At 42.8% G+C, this 18,666-nt stretch overlaps 1 protein-coding gene across 1 annotated transcript in view; it reads left to right on the top strand.

Moving 5' to 3' along the window:
* LOC142150558 (extracellular calcium-sensing receptor-like) overlaps window positions 1-9,460 on the top strand; it is a 44,624-nt gene extending 35,164 nt beyond the window's left edge. Inside the window, exon 7 of the mRNA XM_075205757.1 lies at window positions 8,501-9,460. Within this exon, the coding sequence (XP_075061858.1) occupies window positions 8,501-9,402 (902 nt within the window). The 3' untranslated portion in view covers window positions 9,403-9,460. The remainder of the gene's footprint in view (window positions 1-8,500) is intronic.
* Window positions 9,461-18,666: the final 9,206 nt, after the last annotated feature.

The raw sequence follows: 18,666 nt of genomic DNA, 5'->3' as shown, positions 1-18,666 counted from the left end.
TGCCTCACTCCACATTTGGCTGAATGACTGAACTGTTAGCATCTCAGATGTAGTCATAGACTATAAAATCAGTGAAATAAAAAATGATAAATGCAGTACAGTATAGCATTCCAAATAGTACAAAGCAATAGTGAACTACAAAGATGGTATTATCTCCGCAGAACACCCCACACTAGAAGCAGGAGACTCTCAGTACTGTTAATTTCCATAAAACACAACATATTAAGGGCCAGATTTACTAAACTGCCGGTTTGGAAAAGTGGAGATGTTGCCTATAGCAACCAATCAGATTCTAGCTTTCAATTATTTAGTGCATTCTACAAAATGACAGCTAGAATCTGATTGGTTGCTATAGGCAACATCTCAACTTTTTCAAACCCGCAGTTTAGTAAATATACCCCTAGGAATGCAAATGTTGTTGTAATGTCATAATGTAACATTTGTTGGTCTTGTACAGATATAATGGGGCCGACAATTGATTTGTGGGACAAGATGGCATGGTTTCAAATACATTTTGCTTAGGATAATTGGCAGAGGTGGTTACACCTCAGAGATACATGCACCAATTAATGATCAAAGAACAATTGCTGTCCAATATTTTAAAATACAGTTGTGTTCCTTATCTTCTCTATATGTCTTATCCTCAGATGCGGCCTGGGAGAGGCGTGGCCGGGGGGCACACAGGCGGCCGCATCTCATGAAAAGGGATGCGGCCGCTTCAGCGTACAGGCGGCCGCATCATATGACAGGGGATGCGGCCGCATCATCAATGACGCGGCCGCATCCCTTTTCATGAGATGTCATCAGATGTGGCCACGGGGGAAAGAATTGTATTTTGCAGCCGGGGGGCGGCCGGTCGGCCAACCCCCCGGCCCTAATAGCGGCCTGACCGAGTGGCCCGGGGGGGTGGCGATGCCCCCCTGCCCCCCGGGCCACCCCGCCACTACTTATCCTTAACTACCACCGCCCTGTTGTCAGTATTATTGAAGTGTAATTATCCACTTTCAATAAATTAGCTTAAGTCTGTGGCCTTGTGGCAGAGGATATGTATGACGTGGAAATGTCTGGAAAGAACTAACATGGCAGATGGTAGATAAAAACCTAGCAGGCAAATACCTCTAAGTCTGCTCTTAGCCCGTTTAGATTTATTATTTAAATTAAACAAGCTCTGAATTAGGGATGAGCGCACTCGGATTTATGAAATCCGAGCCCACCCGAACGTTGCGGATCCGAGTCGGATCCGAGACAGATCCGGGTATTGGCGCCAAATTCAAAAGTGAAACTGAGGCTCTGACTCATAATCCCGTTGTCGGATCTCGCGATACTCGGATCCTATAAATTCCCCGCTAGTCGCCGCCATCTTCACTCGGGCATTGATCAGGGTAGAGGGAGGGTGTGTTAGGTGGTCCTCTGTGCTGTTTAGTTCTGTGCTGTTTAGTTCTGTGCTGTTTAGTTCTGTGCTGTTTAGTGCTGTGCTGTGCTGTGCTGTTTAGTGCTGTGCTGTGCTGTGCTGTGCTGTGCTGTGCTGTGTTCTGCAGTATCAGTTCAGTGGTGCTGTGTGCTGTGCTCTGTCCTTCTGAGGTCAGTGGTGCTGCTGGGTCCTGTGCTGTGTCCTGTTCAGTCCAGTGGTGCTGTGTCCTGTGCTCTGTGCTTCTAAGGGCATAGTTATTTCCCCAATATTCCCCTGTGTTTAAAAAAATAAAAAAAAGTTATTTTAAAAAATACCAAAAACTACTTTAATATTTTTTAATTACCACAAAATTTTCACAACCAATCCTGCAGTATAAGCCCATTGGTACTGCAATATTACCAAGTTCACACATTCAGCAGTAAAAGTCCAGTGGTACTGCAATATTACAAAGTTTACACATTCTGCAGTATCAGTCCAGTGGTGCTGTGTCCTGTGCTCTGTCCTGCTGAGTTCCGTAGTGCTGCTGGGTCCTGTGCCGTGTCCTGTTCAGTCCAGTGGTGCTGTGTCCTGTGCTCTGTGCTTCTAAGGGCATAGTTATTTCCCCACTATTCCCAAGTTTTGTAAAAATAAAAAAAAAGTAAAAAAAAAGTAAAAAATTAAAAAAAACAAATAAATATAATAATTATAACCAAATTTGCAAAACCAATCCAGCATTATAAGTCCATTGGTACTGCAATATTACCAAGTTCACACATTCTGCAGTATCAGTCCAGTGGTGCTGTGTCCTGTGCTCTGTCCTGCTGAGTTCCGTAGTGCTGCTGGGTCCTGTGCCGTGTCCTGTTCAGTCCAGTGGTGCTGTGTCCTGTGCTCTGTGCTTCTAAGGGCATAGTTATTTCCCCACTATTCCCAAGTTTTGTAAAAATAAAAAAAAAGTAAAAAAAAAGTAAAAAATTAAAAAAAACAAATAAATATAATAATTATAACCAAATTTGCAAAACCAATCCAGCATTATAAGTCCATTGGTACTGCAATATTACCAAGTTCACACATTCTGCAGTATCAGTCCAGTGGTGCTGTGTCCTGTGCTCTGTCCTGCTGAGTTCCGTAGTGCTGCTGGGTCCTGTGCCGTGTCCTGTTCAGTCCAGTGGTGCTGTGTCCTGTGCTCTGTGCTTCTAAGGGCATAGTTATTTCCCCACTATTCCCAAGTTTTGTAAAAATAAAAAAAAAGTAAAAAAAAAGTAAAAAATTAAAAAAAAAAAAATATATAATAATTATAACCAAATTTGCAAAACCAATCCAGCAGTATAAGTCCATTGGTACTGCAATATTACCAAGTTCACACATTCTGCAGTATCTTGTGCTACATATAATGGAGACCAAAAATTTGGAGGATAAAGTAGGGAAAGATCAAGACCCACTTCCTCCTAATGCTGAAGCTGCTGCCACTAGTCATGACATAGACGATGAAATGCCATCAACGTCGTCTTCCAAGCCCGATGCCCAATCTCGTAGTACCGGGCATGTAAAATCCAAAAAGCCCAAGTTAAGAAAAAGTAGCAAAAAGAGAAACTTAAAATCATCTGAGGAGAAACGTAAAGTTGCCAATATGCCATTTACGTCACGGAGTGGCAAGGAACGGCTTAGGCCCTGGCCCGTGTTCATGACTAGTGGTTCAGCTTCACCCACGGATCTTAGCCCTCCTCCTCCTCCCCCCCCCTACAAAAAATTGAAGAGAGTTATGCTGTCAGCAACAAAACAGCAAACAACTCTGCCTTCTAAAGAGAAATTATCACAAATCCCCAAGGCGAGTCCAAGCGTGTTGGTGGTTGTCAAGCCTGACCTTCCCATCACTGTACGGGAAGAGGTGGCTCGGGAGGAGGCTATTGATGATGTAGCTGGCGCTGTGGAGGAACTTGATGATGAGGATGGTGATGTGGTTATTGTAAATGAGGCACCAGGGGGGGAAACAGCTGATGTCCATGGGATGAAAAAGCCCATCGTCATGCCTGGTCAGAAGACCAAAAAATGCACCTCTTCGGTCTGGAGTTATTTTTATCCAAATCCAGACAACCAATGTATGGCCATATGTAGCTTATGTAAAGCTCAAATAAGCAGGGGTAAGGATCTTGCCCACCTAGGAACATCCTCCCTTATACGTCACCTGAATAACCTTCATAGTTCAGTGGTTAGTTCAGGAACTGGGGCTAGGACCCTCATCGGTACAGGGACACCTAAATCCCGTGGTCCAGTTGGATACACACCAGCAACACCCTCCTCGTCAACTTCCTCCACAATCTCCATCAGATTCAGTCCTGCAGCCCAAGTCAGCAGCCAGACTGAGTCCTCCTCAATACGGGATTCATCCGAGGAATCCTGCAGCGGTACGCCTACTACTGCCACTGCTGCTGTTGCTGCTGTTAGTCGGTCATCTTCCCAGAGGGGAAGTCGTAAGACCGCTAAGTCTTTCACCAAACAATTGACCGTCCAACAGTCGTTTGCCATGACCACCAAATACGATAGTAGTCACCCTATTGCAAAGCGTATAACTGCGGCTGTAACTGCAATGTTGGTGTTAGACGTGCGCCCGGTGTCCGCCATCAGTGGAGTGGGATTTAGAGGGTTGATGGAGGTATTGTGTCCCCGGTACCAAATCCCCTCGAGATTCCACTTCACTAGGCAGGCGATACCAAAAATGTACAGAGAAGTACGATCAAGTGTCCTCAGTGCTCTTAAAAATGCGGTTGTACCCACTGTCCACTTAACCACGGACATGTGGACAAGTGGTTCTGGGCAAACGAAGGACTATATGACTGTGACAGCCCACTGGGTTGATGCATCCCCTTCCGCAGCAACAGCAACAGCTGCATCAGTAGCAGCATCTACAAAATGGCTGCTCATGCAAAGGCAGGCAACATTGTGCATTACAGGCTTTAATAAGAGGCACAACGCTGACAACATATTAGAGAAAATGAGGGAAATTATCTCCCAGTGGCTTACCCCACTTAGACTCTCATGGGGATTTGTGGTGTCAGACAATGCCAGTAACATTGTGCGGGCATTAAATATGGGCAATTTCCAGCACGTCCCATGTTTTGCCCACACCATTAATTTGGTGGTGCAGCATTACCTCAAGAGTGACAGGGGTGTGCAGGAGATGCTTGCGGTGGCCCGCAAAATTGCTGGACACTTTCGGCATTCAGCCAGTGCCTACCGCAGACTAGAGGCACATCAAAAAAGCTTGAACCTGCCCTGCCATCACCTCAAACAAGAGGTTGTGACGCGCTGGAACTCCACCCTCTATATGCTGCAGAGGATGGAGGAGCAGCAAAAGGCCATTCAGGCCTACACAGCCACCTACGACATAGGCAAAGGAGTGGGGATGCGCCTGAGTCAAGCGCAGTGGAGACTGATTTCCGTGTTGTGCAAGGTTCTGCAGCCATTTGAACTTGCCACACGAGAAGTCAGTTCCGACACTGCCAGCTTGAGTCAGGTCATTCCCCTGATCAGGCTGTTGCAGAAGCAGCTGGAGAAAGTGAGGGAGGAGCTGGTAAGCCATTGCGATTACACCAAGCATGTAGCTCTTGTGGATGTAGCCCTTCGTACGCTTTGCCAGGATCCGAGGGTGGTCACTCTTTTAAAGTCAGAGGAATACATTCTGGCCACCGTGCTCGATCCTCGGTTTAAAGCGTATGTTGTGTCTCTGTTTCCGGCGGACACAAGTCTACAGCGGTGCAAAGACCTGCTGGTCAGGAGATTGTCCTCTGAAGAGGACCGTGACATGCCAACAGCTCCACCCTCATTTTCTTCCACATCTATGGCTGCGAGGAAAAAGCTCAGTTTTCCCAAAAGAGGCGCTGGCGGGGATGCTGATAACATCTGGTCCGGACTGAAGGACCTGCCAACCATTGCAGACATGTCTACTCTCGCTGCATTGGATGCTGTGACAATAGAAAAAATTGTGGATGATTACTTTGCTGACACCATCCAAGTAGACATGTCAGACAGTCCATATTGTTACTGGCAGGAAAAAAAGGCAGTTTGGAAGCCCCTGTACAAACTGGCTCTATTTTACCTGAGTTGTCCCCCCTCCAGTGTGTACTCGGAAAGAGTTTTTAGTGCAGCGGGGAACCTGGTCAGTGAGCGGCGAAGGAGGTTGCTTCCTCACAACGTTGAAAAAATGATGTTTATAAAAATGAATAATCAATTCCTCAATGAAGTACAGCACTGCCCTCCAGATACTACAGAGGGACCTGTGGTTGTGGAGTCCAGCGGGGACGAATTGATAATGTGTGATGAGGAGGAAGTACACACTGTAGGGGGAGAGGAATCAGAGGTTGAGGATGAGGACGACATCTTGCCTCAGTAGAGCCTGTTTAGTCTGTCTGTACAGGGAGAGATGAATAGCTTTTTTGGTGTGGGGGCCCAAACAAACCAATCATTTCAGTCAAAGTTGTTTGGTAGGCCCTGTCGCTGAAATGATTTGTGTGTTAAAGTGTGCATGTCCTATTTCAACAGCAGACCTCTCAACTGCAGCTCATCCCTCCTCTGCGGGGATAATGTCTCCTGTGCTCTGACACGTCACTCTGTGTACTCTCAGCCTCAGGATCTGACACTACAGCTACCATGCCTCTTGTAGCAGCCCTCACTCCAGGGCCTCTTCCATGTGCAGTGTCCCCCTCTCTCTTGGGTTCACTATAGTGGCATGGAGTTCTCCCCCTCATCCAGGGCACACATTCCTTGCTCTGGCTCAGTCACCACGCTCAGACTTCCAGGCAATGCTGGGGGAGCCTGGGAGCTTCCACCCCAGGTCCCCAGCTACAACTCTCCTCTCCTGTGTCTTCTCTCTCTTTCTGACACTTTAAAGATCGTGCCTTTAAATGAAAAAGTCAGTCTTCATTGCACGACTATGTGCAACAGGGACATTTTTTTGGGTTTACAAAGTCAAACAATAACACTACGACCCTGTCTGTCTGGGGTCTGTCAATGACGAATTGTCTGGAGCATGTTTGGAGGAGGTATTGTGGCCCCGGTATCAAATTGTGTACCGGGGCCACCCCACTATGCAGTCCAGATACTTGTTTGGTGGAATTCCGACACGTGGAGGGTTTTTAAATTATATTGTGGCCTCGGTACCAAATTGTGTACCGGGGCCACCACACTACGCAGTCAAGATACTTGTTTGGTGGAATTCAGACCAGTTGAGGGTTTTATTATTAGATTGTGTGGACCACTCTATCTATACCACCACACTACAACTCTATACCACTCTATTTCCTACTTTAATTCTATTTAATTCTATTTCCTACTTTAATTCTATTACTAATTAATTACCATAAAGAGGAACAAAAAAAACCAATTTTACCCAAAGTATAATATGACTTAGACTTACAAACACTACACTTGAAAGATCGTGCCTTTAAATGAAAAAGTCAGTCTTCATTGCACGACTATGTGCAACAGGGACAGTTTTTTTGTTTACAAAGTCAACTAATAACACTTGGACCCTGTCTGTCTTTAACATACTTGATGGGATCTCAATGACGAATTGTCTGTAGCATGTTTGGAGGAGGTATTGTGGCCCCGGTATCAAATTGTGTACCGGGGCCACCACACTACGCAGTCCAGATACTTGTTTGGTGGAATTCTGACACGTGGAGGGTGTATTTATTTTATTGTGGCCCCGGTATCAAATTGGGTACCGGGGCCACCCCACTACGCAGTCCAGATACTTGTTTGGTGGAATTCTGACACGTGGAGGGTGTATTTATTTTATTGTGGCCCCGGTATCAAATTGGGTACCGGGGCCACCCCACTACGCAGTCCAGATACTTGTTTGGTGGAATTCTGACACGTGGAGGGTTTTTTAATTATATTGTGGCCTCGGTACCAAATTGTGTACCGGGGCCACCACACTACGCAGTCAAGATAGATAGATGCGTATCATAGATAAAGTACATTCAGTGGTGTGGGGCAAATTGAAAAATATTCCAAATGCACTGACATTATCAAAAACAAGAGGTTGTCACACGCTAAAACTCCAACATGTATATGATGGAGAGGATGGAGGAGCAGCCGTATGTGTAGTGTAATGCAGATCTGTTGAAGGTTTTTTATATATTTTATTGTGGTGCCCAGTGCCCACTCCTCTACGCAGTCCAGGTACATTTATTGGTGCGAATCATAAAAGTTCAGGGTTTTTAATATATTGTGGTGACCCACTCCTCTACGCAGTCCAGGTACAATTATTGGTGCGAATCATAAAAGTTCATGGTTTTTAAGATATTGTGGTGACCCACTCCTCTACGCAGTCCAGGTACATTTATTGGTGCGAATCATAAAAGTTCAGGGTTTTTAATATATTGTGGTGACCCACTCCTCTACGCAGTCCAGGTACAATTATTGGTGCGAATCATAAAAGTTCAGGGATTTTAAGATATTGTGGTGACCCACTCCTCTACGCAGTCCAGGTACAATTATTGGTGCGAATCATAAAAGTTCAGGGTTTTTAATATATATTGTGGTGACCCACTCCTCTACGCAGTCCAGAAAGATACCTTGTTGCAACGTTTTGGACTAATAACTATATTGTGAGGTGTTCAGAATACACTGTAAATTAGTGGAAATGCTTGTTATTGAATGTTATTGAGGTTAATAATAGCCTAGGAGTGAAAATAAGCCCAAAAACTTGATTTTTAAACTTTTTATGTTTTTTTCAAAAAAAATCCGAATCCAATACCTTAAATCCGAACCGAGACCTTTCGTCAAGTGTTTTGCGAGACAAATCCGAACCTCAAAAATAACGAAAATCCGGATCCAAAACACAAAACACGAGACCTCAAAAGTCGCCGGTGCACATCCCTACTCTGAATAAATCTATTTGACTAAAGGAGCCAATTTAAATGTGTGCATGGAACAAAAACTATCTGAAGTGAATAAAAAATCCTGCACAATGAACCTTTTATACCTTATAGTTTCTGTAGGTGCAGGAAATCAATATTATAAACTCAGCTCAACTGTTTTCTTTCAACGTCACTCAACACAATATGTCATGTAGATGTGTAACTGTACCATATATGTTCTATCTTCCAGATTCGATTACCTGCTTAAGGTGTCCTTGGGATCAGTGGCCAAATCCCGAGAAATCTAGATGTTTTACAAAATCCGTGGAGTTTCTTTCTTATGAGGATGCATTGGGAGGAATTTTAGCTACAATCAGCATAATATCTTCACTTATTCCTGCTCTTATCTTGAGGCTTTTCATCTTACATAGACAAACACCTATAGTGAGAGCCAATAATTACTCTCTAAGTTGTCTTCTATTGATATCACTGTGTCTCTGCTTCTTGTGCTCTTTAGTATTTATAGGTTACCCTCACCATGAGAAATGTCTCCTACGTCAGGTATTATTTGGACTGGCTTTTACCTTGTGCATCTCAAGCATTTTGGCTAAGACTATCATGGTGGTGTTTGCTTTTATGGCCACTAGACCAGGCAGCAATCTAAGGAAATGGACCAGTCCCCAAGTGTCCTACATGATTGTTTTTACCTGTTTCCTGCTACAATTCATCTTATGCATCACTTGGTTGTCCACAGCTTCTCCATTCCCACAATATAACAATATAACTAATCCTGAACTCATCATTGCTGAGTGTAATGAGGGATCACCTATTGCATTCTGGACCATGCTAGGTTATCTGTTTCTTCTGGCCACCATTAGTTTCATTTTAGCCTTCCTGGCTCGGAGACTTCCTGACAGGTTTAATGAGGCTCAGTTTATAACTTTCAGCATGTTGGCCTTCCTCAGTGTCTGGCTATCTTATATCCCAGCCTCCCTCAGTGCTCATGGACAATACACTGTGGCAATGGAAATATTTGCCATTTTGGCATCCAGTTGGGCTCTGGTGATCTGCATGTTTCTTCCTAAATGTTTCATCATAGTGTTCAGACCTGACAAGAACTGCCGACATCTCATAACGAAAAATAAAGATTAAAATAATATCAACAGCTGTATACAGAATAGTGCAAATTAAATATTTTACACACAGCAACATAGACAAATGACAAAATATAATTTATCTAATTTATGGTTACTCTCTGGAGATATATGTTTATCCCAAGAATGTTTCGTAATGATGCCTTATTCTTTACAGTATATCAGATAAATACAAATGTTTATGTTGAAAAATAATATAATTTATTTCTATGTTAAGTAATTAGAGTGGAGACTCAGAGACAACATGTTATTATGAATGACACTATGTGATTTGTTCAGCGCCGGTGCTAGGGTTCACGGCACCCTAGGCAAAATTTCGCCGAACACACTAAAAAAATAAGTAGATTTTACTTACCTTTTCTTTCTTTTCTCTAGCTGATCCGCGCCTTCTTCACACAGGAGGCGAAGTGATGCATGCTGGAAGGGGAGGGGGCGCCGGGAAAGAACTTTATTCACACTGTCTGTCAGTGACAGACAGTGTGATACTTCACCGATGCGCCGCGGACACTGAAAAACCCTCTCCTGAGCCGCTGACCAGATTAGAAAATCTAGTCAGCGGTGCCCTGCAGGTCCCGGCGCCCTAGGCAACTGCCTAAGGTTGCCTAATGGAAGCGCCGGGCCTGGATTTGTTAAGTTTTTAGTTATATTTTTTATCTGTGTTTCTTTACAAATATATAAATTGTTGTCATTAATACAGGGAGTTCTTATTAAATTAACCCAGACCACATAGCCAGATGCGGCCTTTGAAGAGTCTTACCTGTAGACTAGTGGCTTCTGTAATTTTCTTGGATCTTGTACCCATTCTATGTATAGTTACAACCTTATAGTTTACCAGATGGATTATTGGTTAACAGTACTAGGTTTTCCTTGTGGTCATGTACATCAGACTGGAGACTTGTTTTAAAAATAGAGGATGGCCACAAAGGCTGCATCTGTTTATTTATTATTTAATTATTATCATTATTGTCATTGATTTTTAAGGCACCACAGTGCTCCAAAGCACCAGATAGTGGAGAAACCAGGACTTACAAAAAACAGGTTCATGGTAGGCAAAATTTAATGGGAAAAGGTAACAGCGGAGAGTAGAGGATGACTCAGAGTGGAGTGTCACGGTTGTCTCGGCGAACTATGGATCCCCGGACTTTGCTGAATATGACTGAGCTCTCTCACGGGCGCGGAGTCTAACGGGTAGGTGGTTTTTAACCAGGAACCCCCGCAAAAGAGTATGGACTTAGCGGCACCTATACTGCAGGTTGTGGCCCCGCGAGAGAGTATACAGCAGAGTGGTGAGGAGGAGCCAGAAGGAGGTAGGAAACTCACTGGAACAGCAGGGCTAAATGCTGAAGGAGAGCAGACTGATACCACAGAGGTTACTCGGGGCAGCCGCAGAGGGGTCACGGAACAGCGGTAGCTCTGAGAGGCAGCGCAGTGAAAGAACTGAAGCTGACATGATACAGGTAACTCAGGTAGTGGTCGAGGAGTCACTGGAACAGCGGGGTTCAATGATGAAGGAGAGCAGGCTGATACCACGCAGGCCACACAGGAAGACAGGAGCCAGATCCCGGAGCTACAGGAAATGAGCTTGAAGAACAGGCAATAGGCAGGTTAACACATGAGGTTTAAATAGTGCTCCACGATCCAGGGCCATTGAGGGAAGAGAGGAGGTTTTCAACGGATGACTACGATTCTGCACACGAGCAGACCAAACTGCAAGATGGTGCCTGCTAAGAGACTAATGCCAGGATATGCCGACATCACCGCCTGTGAGGAGAAGGTAAAGGCACAGGTGCCCGTAAGCAGGACCGGAGTGTGACATGGAGTTTGGCACATTTTTGACCATGTACTAAATGAAAGTTTTGGGTAAGTTCTAATAAAAAGATGAAGTTTCAGAAAGTGTTTAATGATTGCAAGGCTCTGGGAGAATCTAAATGGGTGTTGCAGGTACTTCTAGAAGTGGGAAACAGCACTGGAGAAGTCTTGTAGGAATGAGTAAGAGATGATTGTAAGAGGTGAGGCATGACACAATTCACCATATGTACTTAAACTGCTGGAACCAGGATTTTTATGCAGCTCATACATTTTTTAAGCAAAGAACATATCTCATAGACAAAAATAAACTTGTCAGTGCCCATGGAACAGTCCTCGCCTTTTAACACGTTTGCTTTTTGTTACTATATACACTTTACTTATATTTTCTTTTCCATTCTGTACAATCTACCATTTCAATTAAAGCGGCAATTCCACATTTTTTCTTTATATAGCATAGACCTGATAGACATTTATCTTAGCTATCTACTTATAAATCATTATCTCCTTTTCAACATCTCTCTGGAGGAAAAATAAGTATGGCTGTTAGACACAGCCAAGTCTGCAACACTTATGTTAAAAAAATATATTAATTCTAGAGATGATGAATGTGTTCTGAAGATTTTGACCTATAATGCATCAATGTACATCAAAGCTTTTATATTGATTCATGAAAGAAAATAAAAAAATGCATATAGTATATCAAAGTGTTTCATTTTGAATAATGTAATTGATTTAAGAAACTTTCAATACAGCATTTATCCTATAGGCATATCCTAGAAATTACGATGATTGAGATAATGTTTTATTAAAATAAACATATTTTTAATATAATTATTTAGTTTGTGTTGTCTACTCAAATTTTCTTAATTGTAAATATACAAACACGATCAAATGAAGTAGTTTCCATAAAGCAGGAAAGACCAAATTTTGGCATGTAAACATTTAGTGCTGCATCCCTGAAATGCGGTTGAACCAGACAAGTGAATTTGTAAACCATGGCACAGAACAATAGCCTCAAATAATCCTAAATATTTCTGGCACAACTACAGGTATATCAAAATACAGTATTAATTCTACATATATCCCTCAGCCAGGTTTGAGCATTGACTACAATTATTATTATTATTAATAATATTATTATTATTATTATTCGCAGTAGTAGTAGTAGGGGTGTGCACCGGGCACTTTTATTGTTTTGGGTTTTGGGTTCTGATTAGCTTGAGGTTTTGGGTTCTGATTTGTTTTGGCAAAACACCTGACAAAAGGTTTTGGTTCTGATTTAGGGTTTTGGGTTCTGATTTATTTTTAAAAAAGCATAAAAAGCGCTAAAATCCAATTTTTTGTTTTTTTTATACTCCTACGCTATTATTAACCTCAATAACATTCAATAACAATCATTTCCACTAATTTCCAGTCTATTTTGAACACTTCACAATATTATTCTTAGTCCAAAACGTTTCACAGAGGTAGCTTTCTGGACTGCGTAGTGGAGTGGGCCCGGTACCCAATTTGGTTACGGGGCCACAATATATCACCCTCAACTGGTCTGAATTCCACTGCACAGCTGCCTGCTCCTACATCCTCTGCAGCATATACAGGGTGTAGTTCTAGCGCGTCAATACCTCTTGTTTTTGACGATGACAGGTCATTTTCATTAATTTTGGATTTGGACCCAACACTGAATGTAGTTGATATGCATCTATCTGGACTGCGTAGTGGAGTGGCCCCTGTACCCAATTTGGTACTGGGGCCACAATATATCATCAAAGCATACTAAGTGCTTCATCCACAAGAGCTACATGCATGGTGGAATCGCAATGGTTTACCAGCTCCTCCCTCACTTTCTCTTGTAATATAGATTGCAGTACCTATTCTCTTACACTGCTTAAAAATTGAACGTAGTAAATGTAATATAGATTGCAGTACCTATTCTCTTGCACTGCTTAAAAATTGAACGTAGTAAATGTAATATAGATTGCAGTACCTATTCTCTGGAACTGCTTAAAAATTGAACGTAGTAAATGTAATATAGATTGCAGTACCTATTCTCTGGAACTGCTTAAAAAATCAACGTAGTAAATGTAATATAAATTGCAGTACCTATTCTCTTGCACTGCTTAAAAATTGAACGTATTAAATGTAATATAGATTGCAGTACCTATTCTCTGGAACTGCTTAAAGAATGAACGTAGTAAATGTAATATAGATTGCAGTACCTATTCTCTTGCACTGCTTAAAAATTGAACGTAGTAAATGTAATATAGATTGCAGTTCCTATTTTTTGGACTGCTGAAACAGTGAACGTAGTAATATAGATTGCAGTTCCTATTTTTTGGACTGCTTAAACAGTGAACGTAGAAATATAGATTGCAGTTCCTATTTTTTGGACTGCAGAAACAGTGAATGTATGTATTGCAGTACTAATATTTCAGGACTGCAATAATATATTGCTCTAGAATTTTTTTATACTTTTTAAATAAATTTTTAATATTTTTTTTTACTTTTTGTTGTATAATTGTTTTTATTTATTTTTTTAATTTTTTTTGGAGTTTTTAATAATTAGACAATTACTATGGACTTAGCACAAAAATGCACAGGACTAAAGCACCACTGGACTCAGCAGGACAGACACTGGCCAAAGCACCACTGGACTCAGCAGGACTGAGCACAGGACAAAAGGGCCACTGGACTCAGCAAGGACAGAGCACTGGACACAAGCATAAAGCACCACTGGACTCAGCAAGGACAGAGCACTGGACACAAGCATAAAGCACCACTGGACTCAGCAAGGACAGAGCACTGGACACAAGCATAAAGCACAACTGGACTGATCACGCAGGAGTACCACTACCCTACAACCTCCCTCTACCCTGATCACAGCCCAAATGAAAATGGCGGCCGCTAGCTGGGAATTTATGCACACCGAGTCTCGCGAGATCCGGCGCGAGACTTGGACGTCAGAGCCTCAGTTTCATTTTTTTGGGCGCCCGAAATACTCGGATCCGCATTGTTTGGGTGGGCTCGGATTAGCGGAATCCGAGCCCGCTCATCCTTAAGTAGTAGTAGTAGTAGTGGTAGTCAGTGCTTTTTTTGTAAGAAACAAGGTGCCGGAACTCACATCATGTAGTCAATCACTGTACACACACCCACAAACGTGAGTTGTGTAACGAAACATAACGGTCAACACTGCAGTAAGCTCTCAGAACGCGACCACACGACCAATCACAAGCTGAGCAGCGCCACAAGCCAAACAGTGCCATCACAGCCAGCGCAGACGAAGTGCGCATGCATCTTCAATCAATCGCTCCAATTTAAGGGACTGGCTTCAGAAGGACTTTTCCCTGATAGCTAGAGTTAATGTTGTAAAAATTAACTTACTCCCGAGAGTTCTATACCTCTTACACACACTCCCAATCCATGTCCCCACTTCATGGTTCAATGAGTTATATAAGGCCATTAGATACTTTTTTTGGAGGAGTAGGAGACCTTGTTTCAAGCACGACATAATACTATATAAACGCAAGTGTGATGGTATACAGCTGCCACATTTCTCAACATATTATGATGCTGTTATGCTAAACAGGGTTCTTGACTGGACACGAGGAGGAGGGGACATGCAGTGGGTTTGGATTGAAGATTATATATTAGAGACAGCTATTGATCTTGTTCCATGGCAGTCTTTACTTCCCACTGTTAAACACCCGACTATCTCTCCTAACCTGGCCAGATGGTCAAAGCTGCGCCCCATTTCAAACATTTCCACAAAACACTCACCCTTGACGGCACATTTTGACAACCCAGACTTCCCCCCCCCCCGGCCTATCAAGACTGTCTTTTCAACATTGGATCCAAGCAGGCATAACCCGTGTCGGCCAGCTGGTGGACACGTCTGGAGTCATACCCTTCACTAAGATACAGGCAAAATGGGGTCTACCCAATGTGGAAATTTGGAGACCTATCCAACTGAGACACTTTGCTTGTTGTAGGGGAATATGTGAAGAGGCAGGCAGGATTCACACACAATTTGAGTCCCTTTGTACTACAGCCCAGCGCCCTAGGCACACCCTATCATCTATATATAAGATTTTGATTGTACATTCATTCAAAGCGCTACCTAAATTCACTAGGGACTGGGAGCGGGTGTTAAATATAGGCATACCTGAATCAGAATGGGGGAACATATTTCAGCGCACTCACGCTAGTTCAGTTAGTGTAAGAGTGGTTGAAACACACTATAAAATATTGACTAGGTGGTACCGGTTTTCCAGTCTCCTGGCAAAAATGTTTCCTGGGGTCCCTGATCTCTGTTGGAGGTGTCAGGGGGCATCGGGCCCTCCATTAGATATTTGGTGGGAATGCCCGGCAAGCAGACCTTTCTGGGATGCTGTCATTCTCATCTCCAAAACGATTGTGGGAATCGAATTACCAAACTGCCCGAGATTTTGGCTACTCAATGACACTAATATGCCAGTCTCCCAATATAAAAATTCCTCTGTAAAATATCTCAATGGCGCTGCTAAGGCTGTGATACCGGTCCACTGGAGATAACCGTTAGTCCCCACTATAAAATAATGGTTTGCACGAATAGACTTTTATATGGCAATGGATGAAGTAATTTATTCGGCAGAGGATAAATATAGAGCATTCTACATACTGTGGTCGGAATGGATTGAGTTTAAAGATACAGTGTTGTTTACTCAGTGGAATGTATGAAGCCCAACACCCTCCCCCCCTCTCCCATGCCTACCCTCCCATCTCTCCCCTTCTATCTCTCTATCCCCTATCCACATTATTTTATTTTATTTTCTCCGTTAAGAAGGGTAAAGCAGATTTACACCACCAAATCTGCAATTGTTGTAGTGCAACGGAAAGTCTAAAGTACTATATTTTTTGTGGTAATGTTGTTGCATACATATGTATACACTGTTTCATTTCAATAAAAACAGATTATATAAAAAAAAAAGAATAAACACTCAATTATCACAAGGAAAAGTCTATATGAACAGAACTACTGTTTATTTACAAGAACAAGCCCGGTGAAATCATTGCCCATCCCTAATGAACCACCAATCAGGAGATTAGTGTAAGGTTATTTAAACAGTCATGTTCAACATGGGTGTGCATTGCCTTATCCCTGAGGAAGCTTTGTTTCTAATAATTGAAACACATTGGATTTAATTACATTACAGAAACTTTCAATTCGGGTAAAACTGATGTAAAACACAAGACTCACAGCCAGCTATATCAGTCTGATAAATACCGGCAAAGGCGAGACTATGTGAAGCAGTCACAGTGCAAATAGACAGCATTCAACAGTGAACGACAAAAGCTGGATGACACAGTGCAAGCGCAGAAAATCACAAACAGCTTTGACAATTCCTGAAAGCCTGATCACCTGCACGAGCGCCATCCACTCTCTAGTGGTGGCTGGAGGCACACGCCGGGAGGAAGGACACACGGGAAGACAAACCATCCTGGCAAACATCTATTTATGTGAATCCGGATCTTGTTTTAAGTTGATCTTCCAAAGTTACATTGACTTAAATACTGTATTCTTGGAAAAGAGAACTGAATAGGATAGGACCACGTAAATAGCTTTCCTAACACACTTTGTTGGGAGAACTGTCTTTGTTTATAAAGACATTATGGACCTGCATTAGTATTGTTGAGAAAGTCTTTACTTCATTTGCCTTCATTCCTTCCAAATTTTAATTTTGCGATGATTATTAATGTACAGGTAACACGATCTGGCAAGAACATTGTTTTCTAAATAAGTTCCTAAACATGTTTTTATGAATAAACACTCTATATGCTCATATACTATAGTTTACATATCTTAGACCTTAATACTAGTGGAGCGCCAGGGATTCAACATACATTATCTAATTTCTTGGTGGTAGGGAAAATGCTGGGTTTCTTAATTTGAGTTTAAAGAAAAATCTGGTGTTAGAGCAGGCAGAATTGGACGCCTACGGTCGCTATGTATTTTTCTGAGATCTGGTAGATAACCCTCTGTTATATTTCTAGCCATGTATATTACCCACCTTTCAACACCGAAGCACTCAAGAAGGCTTCCAAATTCATTGCCATGCCTCCTCAAGCTTTGGTAGTGTGCAAGGGGGACTTTAACATGGTCATTGATGTCGGCCTAGACAGATGGCAGCGGGCATCACTGGTGGTTTGGAAGAATCCTTTCCCTTTTGCCAAGCTGGTGGCAGACATGGGCTTGACTGATATTTAGAGGGTTCGGTTCTCATCACAGCAACTTTTCTCCTGTCATTCCCTGTCCCACCACACCCTCTCCTGAATAGACTTAGCTTTGGACTGGCTGCCCTGGTTAGAAAGGTTGGTTACCTTCCTTGGGGCATCTCTGGCCACTACCCTACGCTAACGGTATTTGCACCTACTGCAAGCTCCCATTTAGATTCTGGAACTTAAAACATTTTGGCTCACCCTGATGGGGCCGGACAGGGACATAGTGGTGGATTGAGAGGGGTACTTTGCTATGAAAGTCAATGCAGTTAGACCCCCTGTCCTTTGAGGTGCCTTTAAGGCTTTCTTCCGGGGTATCATGGTTAATTAAGTGGAGGGCCGCTAGAGGTTCTCTAGGGAGGAGGAGTCTATATTGGAATGCATAGAAGACATGGGCTGACCATCTATTAGATAAGTCTAATCAACGTCCCCTCTTCTCCAAGTACGCTGTGTATGCACATGGGGACACAAACGTGAGTCTTATGGCTTATCTGGCCAGGATGAAATTCCAAAATACATTTGTCTCTGCCATTTCAGACTCCTTAAGCACCGCCCACTTTCAAACTGAACGGATTGCTGCTGTTTTTCGTAACCTATTATAGTGATTTGTACACCTCCAGGGCAAGCTACTTCATTCCACATCTACATGGCTATTTGTCTTAGATACGCCTCAATAGGCTAGCCCTAGACATGGCATAGTGCCTCGAGGCCCCCATCACTGTGGAGTAACTCATAGTGGCAATTGCATCTTTTCCCTGCAATAATGTGCTGGGTGTTGATGGGTTTACAAAAAAATTGGCAATTTCTTTTTCCTACACTTCTGGACAACTATAATGAATTTTTTGAGGTGGCCTCTTTGTCGCTGTCAGAGGCACTGAGTTGTCATCCCAAAGTCAGGTAAGGACCCGCTGCTGCCTGCGTCCTATAGGCCTATCTCTCTTCTGACAGCAGACGTCAATATTCTTGCTAAAGTATTGGCTATGCACCTGAACACAGTCTTCTCCCAGCTGATCAGTCAGACCAGACTAGCTTTATGCTAAGAAAAATTCACCACCTTAAGTTATTGTTTACTCACCTACAGATGCCGGGGAGTTTGACTCCATGTAGTTGGAAATTCTCTAGGAAGTCATAAAGAGATATGGAATTGATCCCAGGTTTCTAACCTGAGCACGGATACTATACTCAGCACTGTCTGTCAGAA

The sequence above is a fragment of the Mixophyes fleayi genome, chromosome 4, assembly GCF_038048845.1.
Source record: "Mixophyes fleayi isolate aMixFle1 chromosome 4, aMixFle1.hap1, whole genome shotgun sequence".
Classification (NCBI taxonomy): Eukaryota; Metazoa; Chordata; class Amphibia; order Anura; family Limnodynastidae; genus Mixophyes; species Mixophyes fleayi.
The sequence above is the reverse complement of the archived record's forward strand: the minus strand, read 5'-3'. Positions and strand labels throughout refer to the sequence as shown.